We start from the raw sequence: 17,280 nt of genomic DNA, 5'->3' as shown, positions 1-17,280 counted from the left end.
CTTCGGTAAAACATTGATTTCCTCATCTTATGCATTTTAAAATTTTCATAAATGAAGTTATGTTAGATAATACTTAATATAAGCTTCAGGAGGCTGAGGCAGCTGGATCCCTTGAGCCCAGGAGTCTGAAGCCAGCCCGGGCAATGTGGCGAAAACTCCGTCTCTAAAAAAAATTTAAAAAATAGCCAGTCACGGTGGCACATGCCTGCAGTCCCAGCTACTCAGGAGGCTAAGGTGTGAGGATTGCTTCAGCCCAGGAGGTCAAGGCTGCTATGAGCAGTGATTGCACCACTGTACTACAGCCTGGGAGACAGAGTAAGACCCTGTCTCAAACCAAAACAAAGCAAAACAAAAAAATACAAGTTTTCACATACTTTTCACTTAGTACTATATTTTTAAGATTCATCCATGTTATTCTGGGAATATAGTCCGTACCTTCTAACTGCTCCATTCTTTTGCTTCCACCATATTCATTTGCCCATTCATTTGCCAGTGACAGATGCCCAAATGGTTTCCTTCTTCGTGCCACCACTAACAGTGCCATGATGAACATCAGCACACCTGCTCCCTCACACAGCTGTGTGAGAATTTCTTTGTAAAGGAAATGGCTAACTTACAGGGTTCACGTATATGCCAGGTACTACGTATGTATTACTCACAATCTTGAGTTTTTCAGGGTGAGTGATGATGTTCGCCTCACTTCACAGTTAGATCTTACAGCTCTTCAAGCATTGAGCTCATAGTACCAAGAAGGAATACTTCAGGTTCAGGTTTTACTCAAAAATCATTAGCAATACATAATTATAATTAATTCAAATGAACTTTGTATTACTTATAGTTTGAATTAGAATAATTCAAATTCTAATCAATAATATTAAAACTCTGTCTTGCCAATAGACATGCTAAATATCAAATGAACTTTGTTTATTGGCAAGACAGAGTTTTAACTATATTATTAATGTAGTGCCAAAGTGAATGGGCTTTCCTCATTCATTTTCCAAAATTCTACCTTTCTAGCTGTTTGCAGAGATCTTTCACAATGGAATTTCTATGTTAATCATATATTTAACTAGTTTTATTGACAATTCCCTATACATCTGGGTGATTGTCTTTGCACATGCAGAGGTGTATATGGATGGATTGACAGATTTTGGTTCATGTAATATGTTGGTCTTCCTCACTACATTGAATATTCTTTAAGGGCAGAGAAAATTCATCTGTGAAACTGTCAGTGTCTTCCACATTCACCCAGGAATCAATACTTGTTAAGGAAACCAATATTCTGGGTATTTTACAACTTCAAGTCTAATTAATGTTGCCTAGTCCATTTCAGGGAAGCAGAACTCATGGAAGGCAGAAGTCCCAAGTCTCCCAGAATTTTATCAAAGATCTATATGGACCCCCAAAACAGCCCACTCACGTGATAAGGGAAAGTTGGCTGTGTCTTGGGAAGAAAAAAATCTTCTTCAAGCAAATGAGGCGTGCCATCTGAAAGTTGTTATGACAGAAATGAAGAAAAGAAGGATATCTGTCGCTGTAGCCCTTCAAGGTTGAGAAGAGGGATTTCCAGAAGAGAACTCTATTTGGGATATGTGTGGAAGGGAACACATCTTATCTTATCTGAAGGGATACTAACACTAAAGGACTGCAACAGACAGAGGGTCTGGTTCTGTCCTCTTGGGGGAAATAATCTCCAAGTGTGGCTAAGGCATCAGCATCTTACAATCTGTACCATACCCTAGGTACATTCTTCCCCTCTCACAAGACTCTTCTCTCATGACCACTTATCTAGCACCTACCTCTCCTTCCCTAAATCAGAGCTATTCTTTTAGTCTCACTCTCTGCCCTACAACTTTGTGAATTTCACATATGCTCATTCCTAAAAATAGTAGAAATTTCAGAATGTTCACATAAACATAAACCATGATATTTTACCTGCATATACAGAATACACATATTACTTAGGAGACTAATTTTAAAGCTATAAGAGGAAACTGAGAGGCAGGAAAAGAAAGGAATTGTCTCCAACACATAGTGATTAATAAGGCTAGCATAGTAAGTTAAGATCTTCTGGCCGGGCGCGGTGGCTCACGCTTGTAATCCCAGCACTTTAGGAGGCCGAGGCGGGCGGATCAAGAGGTCAGGCGATCGAGACCATCCTGGCTAACACGGTGAAACCCCGTCTCTACTGAAAAATACAAAAAACTAGCCGGGCGAGGTGGCGGCGCCTGTAGTCCCAGCTACTCGGGAGGCTGAGGCCGGAGAATGGCGTGAACCCGGGAGGCGGAGCTTGCAGTGAGCCGAGATCGCGCCACTGCACTCAGCCTGGACAACAGAGTGAGACTCCGTCTCCAAAAAAAAAAAAAAAAAAAGATCTTCTAAGGAGCTAAGAAGTGTTTCAATACACAAAGGCCACAGCATGCATGACTAGCTTGTGTTTTGAATAAAGATTAGTAAGTAGAAAATATCAACAGAGTTCCATTTTACTAAACGAAGATCTGAAATCAAGTCAGCCTGCCTCAAGATTTTTAAATGCATACTATCAATGACATCAAAATATGCTAATGTATTTATCAAGGGATCAGCAAAAGTCATACTCAATTAAATAATAAGTTAGTTGCCCCTTCACTTGGTTCATTATGCAACCTGTCCAAATGCTATGGTTTACTCTTATTTATTGTCCCCTTTGACAACAAGCACAGTTGAGATAATAAAGTACAGAAACATTTCTCTTACCTTTGTTACTTTCCAGTGGTGAAGTTCACAGTGTAGCAAGTTAGACTGGAGCTGCGTCCCTCAAAAGGAAGTATAAAGCCTTCATATTTTGCCCCTCCCTTTTCATTTGTGTCCTTAGTGATTCAGCTCTTCACCTGCTGGTTGGAAAGTACAGCCCTGAAAAGGAAGTCCATCAAGAGCTTCTTTAAATCCCCAGAGCCCAGCATGGTGGCTCATTCCTGTAATCCCAGCACTTTGGAAGGCTGAGGTGGGAGGGTTTCTTGAGGCTAGGAGTTTGAGGCCAGCCTGGGCAACATAGAGAGACCCTGATCTCTATTTTAAAAATTAAAAAATAAAAATAAAATTTTTAATGAGATCCCCCAGAGACTCCCAAGATGGCCAGTGCTTTTTAGAGGAGCGCCCAGTTCTTTTTCTATTTATTTATTTATTTATTTATTTATTTATTTATTTATTTTGAGATGGAGTCTCACAGGCTGGAGTGCAGTGGCACCATCTCGGCTCACTGCAACCTCCACCTCCTGAGTAGCTGGGATTATAGGCGAGCACCACCACACCCAGGCAATTTTTTATAGTGGAGACAGGGTTTCACCATGTTGGTCAGGCTGGTCTCGAACTCCTGCCCTTGTGATCTGCCTGCCTCAACCTCCTAAAGTGCTGGGATTACAGGCATGAACCACCATGCCTGACCCTGCACCCAATTCTTAACCTCCTTCTGTTTTACTAAGGGAAAACATTGACAAGCCTGGCCTCTATTCAAGAAGAACAAGCTGTCTGTCAAAGAGATTGCCATCAATCCAACAAGTTGGCAGTGCCATATGCAAAATTCCAGGGATCTCCAGTGTCCGTGCACACAGTGCAAAGCTACTCAATAGGAAAGATCCCAGCTGTGGCAGATGCTTCCTGGCCTGAGGAAGACTCATCCCAGGATCTTCTGGGCTCTCTTGCATGGAGCATATGTTTTTATGTGGAGCTTCAGCAATCTACTGAAGGGACAGGTAAATCCTGTCCCATAAAAAAACACAAGAGTTATTTTGTTAGTAATAACTCAAGCAAGAGTTATTCTGTGGTTTCAGTTTAGAAGCTTGGTGGGAGCAACAAGCCAGCCCTACCCAAAGTGAATTCAGAGGCCAAGTTATGATTCAGGAGTGGGGAAGAAAAATTACAGATTAGCGGTAGGAATGAGAGTTAGAGACAGATCATGTTTGGGGTGTGTAGTAGGCAGAATCAGTATTCTGAGAAAAGCCCAGCTTCCCAAAGACCAGTCTTGACCATGCAATCCACAGCCCAGCCTCCCCAGGTTGATACCCCTGCCAATCAATGATGACAGACTGCACCGCACTTATGATAGAAGAAATTCCTTTATGGCCAGTGATTTTCTCTTCATTTTCAGCGCAGAATATTTCTTCTCTTATTTCAGACTAAACCATTCTACAAGACAAGAGAACCAGAAAACATGGTTCTAAAATTATAGTCCTAATACCCATTTTGCCCACAAGGTTCTCATAAAAATAACTGTACACAACCAGTCACACAGAACTAAAAGGGATCCCAAATCTGTCCAGTCTTTTTCTGCTCAGAGCACATGTTTTCTGACATGAATCAATTCCAGCTGGGGGCTTTCAGGGCTTAAAAACCTCATATCTACCATTAGGGCTGATCTTCTACCTTTCAACTTTGTTTTCATCTCTCTTTAGATTCCGTAAAAAGGGAGTTGAATTTCTTAGCTTTTTTTTTTTTTTTTCTGTCTAAGCATTGGGATAATCAAAGAAGGTATTTTTATGCCTTTGATCTAGATTGTATTCCTGCTATTTTCCCTGTCGGAGAGGAAGTACTTATTTCTGATTTTTCCTTCCAGTTGGAAGGACATCCGTTAGCATAACACTCTTTGCCTCTCTTTACCCTCGAATTTACTCCTGCTCCCCAATGTCTTAGCCTGGATTCCCTGAAAGCAGAGCCCTGGATAAAGGTTCACATGCATGTAGTTTATTCAGGAAGTGGTATCAGGGAAAAAAAACAGAAGAGACAGAGGGGTGGAACAGAGATGGAAAGAAAGCTAACACGATTCTTACAAAATTGGCCACTGGTACCTGAATGCATGGACTTTTGGAGGAATCTTACCAAATGTGCCTCAGAGCTGTCCACCCAGAGGAAGAAGAGGGGAAGCGTATATCTACAGGCTTGTATCCCCATTGGTCAAGGAAGGTCCCATGGGTGTTAACTTGGATCGCACTTGAGTGTCAAGTATGCACATTCACACCAAAGCATCATCACAAAGCCCTGGAGCTGGAAGCAAGGTGTGAGAGGAAGTGCTGCCAGATTGCAATGCACCAAGTTATTTAAAGCCTATGCAGAACTGGTGCTGGCCTCAGCAGCAGCTGGATTAAGAGGTAGGGTGGCAGAACATGAAGTGACTAACAAAAGGCATCTAACACATCTAACCTGTGTTGGTAGGTTTGGAGAAGAAATGCCCTCAAGTTTTGTTTTGTTTTGTCTTGTTTTGTCTTGTCTTGTTTTGTTTTGTTTTTATAGGCAGCCAAGCATCCAAAGGAAGTATGGATTCTCATCTATTCCTTCTGCCCTAAGTTTTCCCAGGGCCAAGCCTGATTTTGAAACTTCAGTAATCCCTATGACTAGGTTGTACATCAAAGAATTAGAAAACCTATTATTGGCTCATGCCTAATCCCCAGACTCCAATCTATCATTACGTAATATATATTTTTATTCTCTATCTGCCTGACTTATTTGACTTTATCTTCATTTTTTCAGGACTCAGGTGAGGTGAGGGGAGTTATTTATTAGGGACTTCATAACCTAGGACAGTGATCATGGGCTGGAGAGCAGAGGATGGACTAATTACTGCCCCCAGCCACCCACCTTGTCTTGGGTAGGACACTTACATCACCTGTAACTGATGGCCCTTGTTACAAGTTAGAGGAGGAGGAGGATTTCAAGGAAGAACCTGGAGGCAATCTGGGGGAATAAGTAATCTTAGCAGAAGTTGCTTTAGTGGGGTACTGAGGGAAAAATCTAGGCTGCAGTGCATCATAGAACACACTACAGAAGAATACACCCTTTCCCAGAGTTTGCCGGTAAAGTCGTGACATAGATGATGTTAGAGGAAGCCAAGTTGAAGAATCCTGTTAAGCATGACTTTACTCTTACAGGGAAAAGCAATGGACAATGTGTATTCACAATGTGACCACTTCCCCTGCCCTCTCAGAGGAAGGAGATCACAAGAGCTGAAGATCCAAGACCACCTCTGTGGTTTCATTAGTGATATTGTTTGGTGCTGTTTCCCCACCCAAATCTCCTCTCGAATTGTAATCCCCATAATCCCCATATGTTGAGGAAGGGACCAGGTGGGAGGTGATTGGATCATGGGGATGGTTTCTCCCGTGCTGTTATCGCGATAGTGAGTTCTCATGAGATCTGATGGTTTTATAAGGGGCTCTTCTCGCTTCACTCTCTCTCTCTTTCTAATCTGCCTCCATGTAAGATGTTCCTGCTTCCCTTTCTGCCATGATTGTGTTTCCTGAGGTCTCCCCAGCCATGTGGAAATGTGAGTCAATTAAACTTCTTTCCTTTATAAATTACCAAGTCTCAGGTAGTATTCTTTATGGCAGTGTGAAAATGAACTAATACAATCAGGGGTGATGGGTAAAGGGAAGGTGTGCGTACAAAAGGGAAAAGAAAAAAATTTACTGTAGAATCAAGATATTCTAGCAGATTTTTTAAGAATAGAATTGGACAAAGAGAAATCTGTTTAGACAGCATTAGCTGTTCTTGGGAGCTTGGGGTGGGAGTGGGGATAAAGACGACTCTGGGAGCCTCTGCCCTATGAGTGGGGGATTGAAAAGGGTAGAGAATGATGACTTTCAGGAGTTTTTACTCGCATTATGGATGTCATCCTTCTTTTTAGGATTGCAAAATTTAGCAAATAAAAATACAGGATGACCAGTTAAATTTGAATTTCAGACAAATGATGGATATTTTTATAAATATATCCCAAATATTGTATGAGACAGATTTATACTGTATAAGGGGCATATTTATATGAAGAAAGTATTCATTGTTTATCTGAAATTCAAATTTAACTAGGTGTTCTGTATTTTATCTGACAACCTTACCTCTTTGGCATTTTCTTGACAGATTGTGGTAAATACTTACATTTGCTTACATTTCTTTGATCTCATTGTTCAGCTCCCACTTATAAGTGAAAACATGAGGTTTTTGGTTTTCTGTTCCTGCATTAATTTGCTGAGGATAATGGCTTCCAGCTTCAACCACGTCCCTGAAAAGGAAATGATCTTATTCCTTTTTATGGTTGCATAGTATCCCATGGTGTATATGCACCACATTTTCTTTATCCAGTCTATCATTGATGGGCATTGGGGTTGATTCCAAGTCTTTGCTATTGTGAATAGTGCTGCAGTGAACATATGTGTGCATGTATCTTCATAATAGAATGATTTATATTCCTTTGGATATATACCCAGTAATGGGATTTCTGGGTCAAATGGTATTTATCATTCTAAATCTTTGAGGAATCACCACCCTGTCTTCCACAATGGTTGAACTAATTTACATTACCACCAACAGTGTAAAAGCGTTCCTATTTCTCCACAACCTTGCCAGCATCTGTTGTTTTCTGACTTTTTAATAATTGCCATTCTGATTGACGTGAGATGGTTTCTAATTGTGATTTTTATTTGCATTTCTCTAATGATCACTGATGTAGAGCTATTTTTGTGTTTGTTGACCACATGTATGTTTTTTTTTTTGTTTTTTGTTTTTTTTTTTTTGAAAAGTGTCTGTTCATATGTTTTGCTCACTTTTTAATGGGGTTGTTTGTTTATTTCTTGTAAATTTGCTTAAGTTCCTCATAGATTCTGGATATCAGACCTTTGTCAGATGGACAGGTTGCAAAAATCTTCTCCCCACTCGTAGGTTGTCTCTTCACTCTGCTGATAGTTTTGTTCGCTGTGCAGAAGCTCTTTCATTTGATTAGATCCCATTTGTCACGTTTTCCTTTTGTTGCTACTGCTTTTGGTGATTTCATCATAAAGTCTTCACCGATGCCTATGACCTGAATAGCATTGCCTAGATTTTCTTCCAGGGTTTTATAGTTTTGGGTTTTACATTTAAGTCTTTAATCTATCTTGAGTTAATTTTTGTATAAGGTGTAAGAAAGGGATCCAGTTTCAATTTTCTGCATATAGCTAACCAATTCTCCCAGTACCATTTATTAAACAGGGAATCTTTTCTACATTGCTTGTTTTTGTTGGGTTTATTGAAGATCAGATGCTTGCAGATGTGCAGTTTTATTTCTGAGTTCTCTATTTTGTTCCATTGGTCTATGTGTCTGTTTTTGTACCAGTACTATGCTGTTTGGTTACTGTGGCCTTGTAGTGCACTTTGAAGTCAGGTACCATGAGCTCCAGCTTTGTTGATTTTGCTTAGGATTGTCTTGGCTATGCAAGCTCTTCTTTGGTTTCATATAAACTTTAAAATAGTTTTTTCTAGTACTGTGAAGAATGTCAATGGTAGTCTGATGGGAATAGCATTGAATCTATGACAATTTTCACAATATTGATTCTTCCTATCCATGAGTATGGAATGTTTTTAATCTGCTTGTGTCCCTTGCTGATTTCCTTGAGCAATGGTTTATATTTCTTATTAAAGAGGTCCTTCACTTCCCTTGTTATCTGTATTCCTAGGTATTTTATTCTCTTTGTAGCAATTGTGAATGGGAGTTCATTCATGATTTCGGTTTCTGCTTGTCTGTTGTTGGTGTATTGGAATGCTTGTGATTTACGCACAGTGATTTTGAATCCTGAGACTTTGCTGAAGTTGCTTATCCAGCTTAAGAAGCTTTTGGGCTAAGATGATGGGGTGTTCTAGATATAGGATCATGTCATCTGCAAACAAAGACAATTTGACTTCCTCTCTTCCTATTTGAATAACCTTTATTTCTTTCTCTTTCCTGATTGCCTTGGCCAGAACTTCTGACAATAGGTTGAATAAAAGTGGTGAGAGGGCATCCTTGTCTTGTGCCAGTTTTCAAGGAGCATGCCTCCAGCTTTTGCCCATTCATTAGCCATGATATTGGCTGTGGGTTTGTCATAAAAGGCTCTTATTATTTTGAGGTATGTTCCTTCAATAGCTAGTTTATTGAGAGTTTTTAACATGAAGGAATGTTGAATTTTATCAAAGGCCTTTTCTGCATCTATTGATAGTCATGTGATTTTTGTCTTTAGGTCTGCTTATGTGATGAATTACATTTGCATATGTTGAACCAGCCTTGCATCCTGGGGATGAAGCAAACTTGATCATGGTGGATAAGCTTTTTGATGTGCTGCTGGATTTAGTTTGCCAGTATTTTATTGAGGATTTTTGCATTGATGTTCATCAGGGATATTGGCCTGAAGTTTTCTTTTTTGTTGTTGTATCGCTGCCAGGTTTTAGTATCAGGATTATGCTGGCCTTATAAAATAAGGTAGAGAGGAGTCCCTCCTTTTCAATTGTCTGATATAGTTTCAGAAGAAATGGTACCAGCTCCTCTTTGTACCTCTGGTAGAATGCAGTGATAAATCCATCTGGACCTGAGCTTTTTTTGGTTGATAGGCTTCTTGATTTCTGCCTCAATTTCAGAACTTGTTACTAGTCTATTCAGGGATTCAACCTCTTCCTGGTTCAGTCTTGGGAGAGTGTATTTGTCCAGGAATTTTTCCATTTCTTCTAGATTTTTCAGTTTATTTGCATAGATGTGTTTATAGTATTCTCTGATGGTTTGTATTTCTGTGGGGTTAGTGGTGCTATCCCCTTTATGGTTTCTGACTGTGTTTATTTGAGTCTTCTCCCTCTTCTTCTTTATTAGTCTTGCTAATGGTCTGTCTATTTTATTGATTTTTTCAAAAAACCAGCTCCCAGATTCATTGATTTTTTAAGGGTTACTCATGTCTCTACCTCCTTCAGTTCCATTCTGACCTTGGTTATTTCCTGTCTTCTGCTAGCTCTGGGGTTTATTTGCTCTTGGTTCTCTAGTTCTTTTACTTGAGATGTTAAGGTGTCGATTTGAGATCTTTCTAGCTTTTTGATATGGGCATTTAGTGCTATAAATTTCCCTCTTAGCACTGTGTTAGCTGCATCCCAGAGATTCTGATACATTGTCCCTTTGTTTTCATTGGTTTCAAATAACTTACTGATTTCTGCATTAATTTCACTATTTACCACTATTTACCCCGGAGTCATTCAGGAGCAGCTTGCTCAATTTCCATGTAGTTGTGTGGTTTTGAGTGGACTTTTAAATCTTGAGATCTAATTTGATTGTACTGTGGTCTGAGAGACTGTTAAGATTTCAGTTCTTTTGCATTTGCTGAGGAGTGTTTTACTTCCAATTATGTGATCAATTTTAGAGTAAATGTCATGGGGCACCAAAACAGTGTATATTCTATTGTATTCTATAGATACCTACAGAAGTAGGTATCTATCAGGTCCACTTGGTCTAGAACTAAGTTCAAGTCCTGAATATATTTGCTAACTTTCTCTCTCAATGGTTTGTCTAATACTGGCAATGGGGTTTTAAGTCTTCAACTATTATTGTGTGGGAGTATAAGTCTCTCTGTAGGTCTCTAAGAACTTGTTTTATGAATCTGGGTGTTCCTGTATTAGGTGCATTTATATTAAGGTTAGTTAGCTTTTCTTGTTGAATTGAACCCTTTAACATTATGTAAGGCCCTTCTTTGTCTTTTTTGACCTTTGTTGGTTTAAAGTCTATTTTGTCAGAAACTAGGATTGCAACCCCTGCTTTTTCCTGCTTCCCATTTGCTTAGTAAATTTGCCTCCAACCCTTTATTTGAGTCTATGTGCATCTTTGCACATGAGATGTGTCTCTTGAATACAGCACACCAATGAATGTTGTCTTTGTATCCAGCTTGCCATTCTGTGTCTTTTAATTGGGGCATTTAGCCCATCTACATTTAAAGTTCATATTGTTATGCTTCAGTTTGATCCTGTCATCATGATGCTGGCCAGTTAATTTTACAGACTTGTTAATGTAGTTGCTTCATAGTGTCATTGGTCTGTGTACTTCAGTGTGTTTTTGTAGTGGCTGGTAACAGTTTTTCCCATCCATTTCCTTGCATCCAAGGAAGCAAGTTTAGTGCTTCCTTCAGGCGCTCTTGCAAGGCAGGCCTGGTGGTGACAAAAATCCCTCAGCATTTGCTTGTCTGAAAAATAATTTATTTCTCCTTCACTTATGAAGCTCAATTTGGCCAGATATGAAATTCTGGGTTGGAATTTATTTTATTTAAGAATGTTGAACATTAGTCCCCAATCTCTTCTGGCTTGCAGAGTTTCTACTGAGAGGTCCACTGTTAGTCTGATGGGCTTCCCTTCGTGGGTGACCTGGCCTTTCTCTCTTGCTCCCCTTAATATTTTTTCCTTATTTCAACCTCAGAGAATCTGATGATTTTGTGTCTTGGGATAGATCTTTTCATGGAGTATCTTATTGGGGTTCTCTGGATTTTCTAAATTTGAATATTGTCCTGTCTTTCTAGGTTGGGGAAATTCTCCTGGATGATATCCTGAAGTGTGTTTTCCAATTTGGTTCCATTCTCCCCATCTTTCAGGTACTCCAATCAGTCACCAGTTCAGTCTTTCTACATAGTCTCATAATTCTTGGAGATTTTGTTCATTCTTTTTCATTCTTTTTTTCTCTAATCTTGTCTGCCTGCCTTATTTCAGCAAGATAGTCTTCAAGCACTGATATTCTCTCTTCTACTTGATTGATTTGGCTGTTAATACTTCATGTTTGCCTCATGAAGCTCTCATGCTGTGTTTTTCAGTTCCATGAGGTCATTTATGTTCCTCTCTAGACTGGTTATTCTGGTTAACCAGCTCCTGTAATCTTTTACTATGGTTCTTAGCTTCTTGGCATTGGGTTAGAACATAATCTTTTAGCTCAGTGAAATTCATTATTACCCACTTTCTAAACCCTGCTTCTGTCAGTTCCTCCATCTCAGCTTCAGGCCTGTTCTGTATCCCTGCTGGAGATGTGTTGCAATCATTTGGAGGAGGAGAGGCATTCTGGTTTTGGAGATTTTCATCGTTTTTGTGTTGGTTTTTCCTCATCTTCATGGATTTATCTACCTTTGATCTTTGAGGCTGATGGCCTTTGGACAGGGCTTTTGTGGGATCTTTTTTGTTGATATTGTTGTTGTTGCTTTCTGTTTGTTTTTTCTTCTAACAGTCAGGCCCCTCTTCTGCAGCTCTGCTGCAGTTTGCTGGGGGTCCACTCCAGACCCTGTTGGCCTGGGTATCACCAGCAGAGCTTTCAGAATGGCAAAGATTCCTGCCTGCTCCTTCCTCTGCAAGCTTCATCTCAGAGAGGCACCGACCTGAAGCCAGACAGAGCTATCTTGTATGAGGTGTCTGCCAACCCCTGTTGGGAGGTCTCACCCAGACAGGAAGCATGGGGTCAGGGACCCTCTTGAGGAAGAATTCCATCCCTTAGCAGAGCTGGTGTTCTGTGCTGGAGGAGTGTCCCTCGTCAGATTCAGCCAATCTCTTAAGAGTCAGCAGACAGGAAAGATTAAGTCTGCTGAACCTGGGACCATGGCCACCCCTCCCCACAGGTGCTCTGTCCCAGGGAGATGAGAGTTCTGTCTGTAAGCTCCTTATTGGAGCTGGTGGACTTCCTGCAGGGAGGCCCTGCCTGGTGAGGAGGGATCTAGAGAAGCAGTCTGTCCACAGCCACTTTGCTATACTGTGGGAAAGTCCACCAAGTCCAAACCTCCCAGTCTCCTTAGCAATGTCAGGGGAAAACCACTTACTAAAGCCACAGTAATAGTGGTCGCCCCTTCCTCCTCCCCTACCCCCTGGGAACTCTATCATCCCAGGCAGATTCCAGACTGCTGTTCTGATCATGGGAATTTCAAGCCAGGGTGTTTAGCTTGCTGGGCTCCATGGGAGTGGGATCCACTGAGCAAGACTGCTTGGCTCCCTGGCTTCAGCCCCCTTTCCATGGGAGTGGACAGTTCTCCTGTCTCACTGGAGTTCTAGGCACCACTAGAGTACGTAAAAACTCCTGCAGCTCAGTGCCTGCCCAAACAGTCACCCTGTTTTGTGCTTGAAACCCAGGGCCCTAGTAGTGTAGGTTCACGAGGGAATCTCTTGATTCATAGATTGCAAAAATCCATGGGAAAAGCTTCATACTCCTGGTGGGTAGCACAGCCCCTCACCACTTCCCTTGGCTGGGGGAGCGAGGCCCCCAACTTCGTGCACTTCCCAGGTGAAGCGATGCTCCACCCTGCTTGGGCTTGCTCTCAGTGGGTTGCACCCACCGCCTGGCTAGTCCCAGTGAGATGAACTGTGCACCTCAGTTGGAAATGCAGAAGTCACCCACATTCTACACTGGTCTCGCTGGGAGCTGAAGGCCAGAGCAGTTTCTATTCAGCCAACTTGGCCCCAGCTTGCCGATCTCTTTAACGAACCCAACCATAGTGTTACTCTGCAATCCAGCAATTGCATTCCTAGGTATTTACCTGAATAGGCTGAAATTCATGTCCACCCAAATAAGTTTAAATTTATGCCACACAAATACCTGCACACAAGTATTTATGGAAGCTTTATTTGTTGTCAAAAATTGGAACTAACAACAATGTCCCTTAATAGTTGAACGGGTACACAAACTGTGGTACATCCACACAATGGAGTATTATTCGGCACTACAAAAATGATCCGTCAAGGCATGAAAAGATATGGAGAAACCTTAAACGCATATTGTTAAGTGAAAGAAGCCAACCTATGGCTACGTACTGTGTGATTCAAACTATATAACATTTTGGAAAAAACAAAACTATAGAGAGAGTACAAAGATCAGTAGTTGCCAAGGGTTTAAGGTGTCAGCCTAAAAAAGAAACACACACACGCTAGAGAAAATTATTCTTTAAATATGTTGGGTTTACTTGGGAAAAGAAAAAAAGATTATAGCCTGGAATGCATGGAACGGCAAGCCACCAGTGCCTTCAAAGAGGGAAGGTTAAGGGAAGCTTTTTAGCAAAAAGAGATTTACATAAGCCACTTAGAAATAGGGTTCATTTGTTCCAGAGGTTCAAAGCTGGAGTTGTTGTCAGTTCATTGTTGGAGATGCTGGGAAAGTGTTCCTCTAGGAATATCTTGCCTGAATTAGTGCATCATAAAGAATTTCTAGTGATAAATCTTATCAAAGCAGGAGATGCATGAAGGATGAGAAAGAGTTTTTAGAAAGTCCTTGGAAACAGTTCTTCTCTCAGATGTGTCAGCATCAGTCTCCTCTCTTTTGGGTCTTCCCAGATCTGATTTGTCCGAGTCTGATGAAAGTGATTTCTTTCTGGTATCTGCAACTTTCACAAAGGAACGGAAATGGATTGGGAAGGGATAAACAGGTGGAGCACAGGGAACATTTAGGGCAGTGAAACTTTTCTGTGTGACACTATAATTAATGGTGGATAGAAGTCATTTTGCACGTATCAAAGCCTATAGGACTGTATGACACAAACAGTGAATTTAATGTAAACTATGGACTTTAGTTAATAATCAGATATCATATGGATGTAACAAATGTACCACTATAATGCAAGATGTTAATAATAGAGAAAACTGTGGCTGGGCAGTGTGGAGGTACGGTATAGGAATGCTCTGTACTTTCTATTCCACTGTTCTATAAACTTAAACAGCTTAGTTTAAAAATAATAATAATGCTGTGCTTTTTTCTGGGTTTAAGTTTTTTTTTTTTAATATTTTTTNACAGACATCTTTCCTACCTCCCACCTCTCATTACAGGCCAAACTTACAGCAACTCAACATGAGAGTGAATAGGAAGATACCCCAGGAAGTAGTGTCTGACAGCACAGGACATGTGTTTCATATTACAGAGCTCATATCACTTGTCCTAAAAAGCAGTTAGGGCCTACATCCTCTGATTCAGGACCCCATAGTTAAAAGAAAAATAATCGGAAGAGGAGGGAGGGAGAAAGGAAAGATGTGTTGAAAGAGTAGATAAAATCAGTGTATTAGTATTCCAAATCAGATGAACTAGAGTCACTCATACACAGAGAACCTAAACTCCTTCTCTATCACAAGAAGTGATGTCTCCGTCAAGGGTAACTTTATCCGACTGGAGCCTGAAAGAAAGCTGCATATGGTGAATCATTGGTCAGTGAGTCTAATAATTCAAAGATCAAAGTCAGTGAGTCTCAAGTAAGGATTTGGGTGAATAATTAATGATCAGTCACGAACACTTGCAAAGCATCTTCCAGACAAACCATTTGTACCTTGTATAAAAGACTCTTTTATTCTTTCCCTTGCAGAAAAAATTAAAAACCTACTTCCTAGTGGAAGTATTGGCAAAGATACCACACTGGTTCTTGTGAACGCAATCTATTTCAAGGGTCAATGGCAAAATAAATTTAATAAAGAAAATACTAAAGAGGAAACATTTTGGCCAAACAAGGTATTGTCTATATTTTATTTATATAATATAATATGTTAATAAATTTAAACATTGCTGATGGAATGTACAAGTAAAAAATAAAATTTATCATGTCTGTTATTTTGTTGTTTTAGTCTTATAACTTTATTTAGTAAGAAATACCTGAAGAAACTTTTGTCTCTAACTCATTAAATTCTTGGGTTATGTCTTAGAAGAAGGATGTGTTGATATCTCAATAATACTATCTTTTTTGTCTTGTGTCTCACTTGGTATTTGTTGGATGCATTGATTTATTGCAGAATACACACAAGTCTGTACAGATGATGAGGCAAAATGAGTCCTTTAATTTTGCCTTGCTGGAGGATGTACAGGCCAAGGTACTGGAAATACCATACAAAGGCAAAGATCTAAGCATGATTGTGCTGCTGCCGAATGAAATCAATGGTCTGCAGAAGGTAAAAACTTGCATCTACAACTCTTCTACTGCCTGACTTTTTTCCAAAGATACCAAGTTTAAGTAAGGTGAAAACTTGTGACCAAATTTCCTCAAAATAATGAAAAATTCAAAGGGAGGAATGATTACTCACCTTTATATTACAAATATTTAAGCATAGGGCCTGACACAAACTGAAGGCTTAATTAATTATTAATTTATTAGAGTTACATGCATAATATATCAATTTGATGATATTTTTATGCAGCAATTTAAACTTGACTGGGAGAAATACATAGCAATGTGAGGAAAGTTTACAAATACACCAAGTATAAAAGGGAATAGAGATTTAGGGTATATACAATAATTGCAATGTATACTAAATAATGCATACAGAAAAATAACCTGAGCCTATTAAAAATTGACACATGTAGTAAGCTGTTGGCACAAGAAATAGTGATATATACAGTTCATTGTATACAAAATATTATAATCATATTTTACATATGTATTATACATTTGTATACATACATATGCACAGATTACATATACATAAAAACATGATTCCGTTTTTAGATACATATATTTACATATACACATGTAATTCAGTGTATTGATATATTCAGGACTCATATTTTTCCTATTCGAATAATATCTAATAATGAACCTTCTGTATTTCACATTATTGCCAAAATAAAGATACTCCACATAGTCAACTCATTGTTAAGGTGTATTAGAGATCAATAGTTAGTCATATCAGTTTCTTTTTTCCATTTGTATAGCTTGAAGAGAAACTCACTGCTGAGAAATTGTTGGAATGGACAAGTTTGCAGAATATGAGAGAGGCACATGTGGATTTACACTTGCCTCGGTTCAAAGTGGAAGAGAGCTATGACCTCAAGGACACGTTGAGAAACATGGGAATGGTGGATCTCTTCAATGGGGATGCAGACCTCTCAGGCATGACCGGGAGCCGCAGTCTCACGGTATCTAAAGTCCTACACAAGGCCTTTGTGGAGGTCACTGAGGAGGGAGCGGAGGCTGCAGCTGCCACCGCTGTAGTAACACGGTTTACATCACCTCTTTTAACTAATGAAGAGTTCCATTGTAATCACCCTTTCCTATTCTTCATCAGGCAAAATAAGACCAACAGCATCCTCTTCTTTGGCAGATTCTCATCCCCTTAGATGCAATTAGTCTGTCACTCCATTTGGAAAATGTTCACCTAGAGGTGTTCTGGTAAACTCATTGCTGGCAACAACAGATTCTCTTCACTCATATTTCTTTTCAATCTCATAGTCATCATCAAGAATTTAATGATTGAAATAGTATGCCTTTCTTTCTTTCTCTTTATAAGAACACATATAAACCTACATTTTCTTCCAGAAGAATTCTGCGTGAGGAAAAATGTCCAAGATACGATGAATAATTTAATACTGTATCTTCTAAATTTGAAATGTAATTCTGTTTGTGACCTGTTTTAAATGGACCAAACCAAATCATACTTTCTCTTCACACTTAGCAACCTAGAAACCCACATTTCTTTGAATTTAGGTGATACCTGAAATCCTTCTTACGTTTCTAAATTTTGTGATTCTATAAAATACAGCATCAATAAAATAATGACTTACTTAAATCA

General features: G+C 39.7%; 2 protein-coding genes across 4 annotated transcripts in view; one reads left to right on the top strand and one right to left on the bottom strand.

Moving 5' to 3' along the window:
* The window catches only part of SERPINB11 (serpin family B member 11), a 20,623-nt gene extending 17,839 nt beyond the window's left edge, over positions 1-2,784 (bottom strand). For 2 of the 3 annotated variants that reach the window (XM_025365380.1, XM_025365381.1), the window contains exon 1: positions 2,737-2,778. The gene's annotated coding sequence lies outside the window, so the exon portion shown is untranslated. Of the gene's footprint in view, positions 1-2,736 lie in introns of all 3 variants that reach the window. The other variant, XM_025365382.1, reaches the window with a different exon arrangement.
* LOC112611333 (serpin B3-like) overlaps positions 1-17,280 on the top strand; it is a 17,790-nt gene extending 510 nt beyond the window's left edge. Inside the window, exons 2-5 of the mRNA XM_025365032.1 lie at positions 3,462-3,731; positions 15,087-15,229; positions 15,508-15,663; positions 16,424-17,280. Of these exons, the coding sequence (XP_025220817.1) occupies positions 3,462-3,731; positions 15,087-15,229; positions 15,508-15,663; positions 16,424-16,828 (974 nt within the window). The 3' untranslated portion in view covers positions 16,829-17,280. The remainder of the gene's footprint in view (positions 1-3,461; positions 3,732-15,086; positions 15,230-15,507; positions 15,664-16,423) is intronic.

This window comes from Theropithecus gelada, chromosome 18, assembly GCF_003255815.1.
Source record: "Theropithecus gelada isolate Dixy chromosome 18, Tgel_1.0, whole genome shotgun sequence".
In the NCBI taxonomy this organism is placed as follows: domain Eukaryota; kingdom Metazoa; phylum Chordata; class Mammalia; order Primates; family Cercopithecidae; genus Theropithecus; species Theropithecus gelada.
This window is presented reverse-complemented; position numbering and strand designations above follow the sequence as displayed.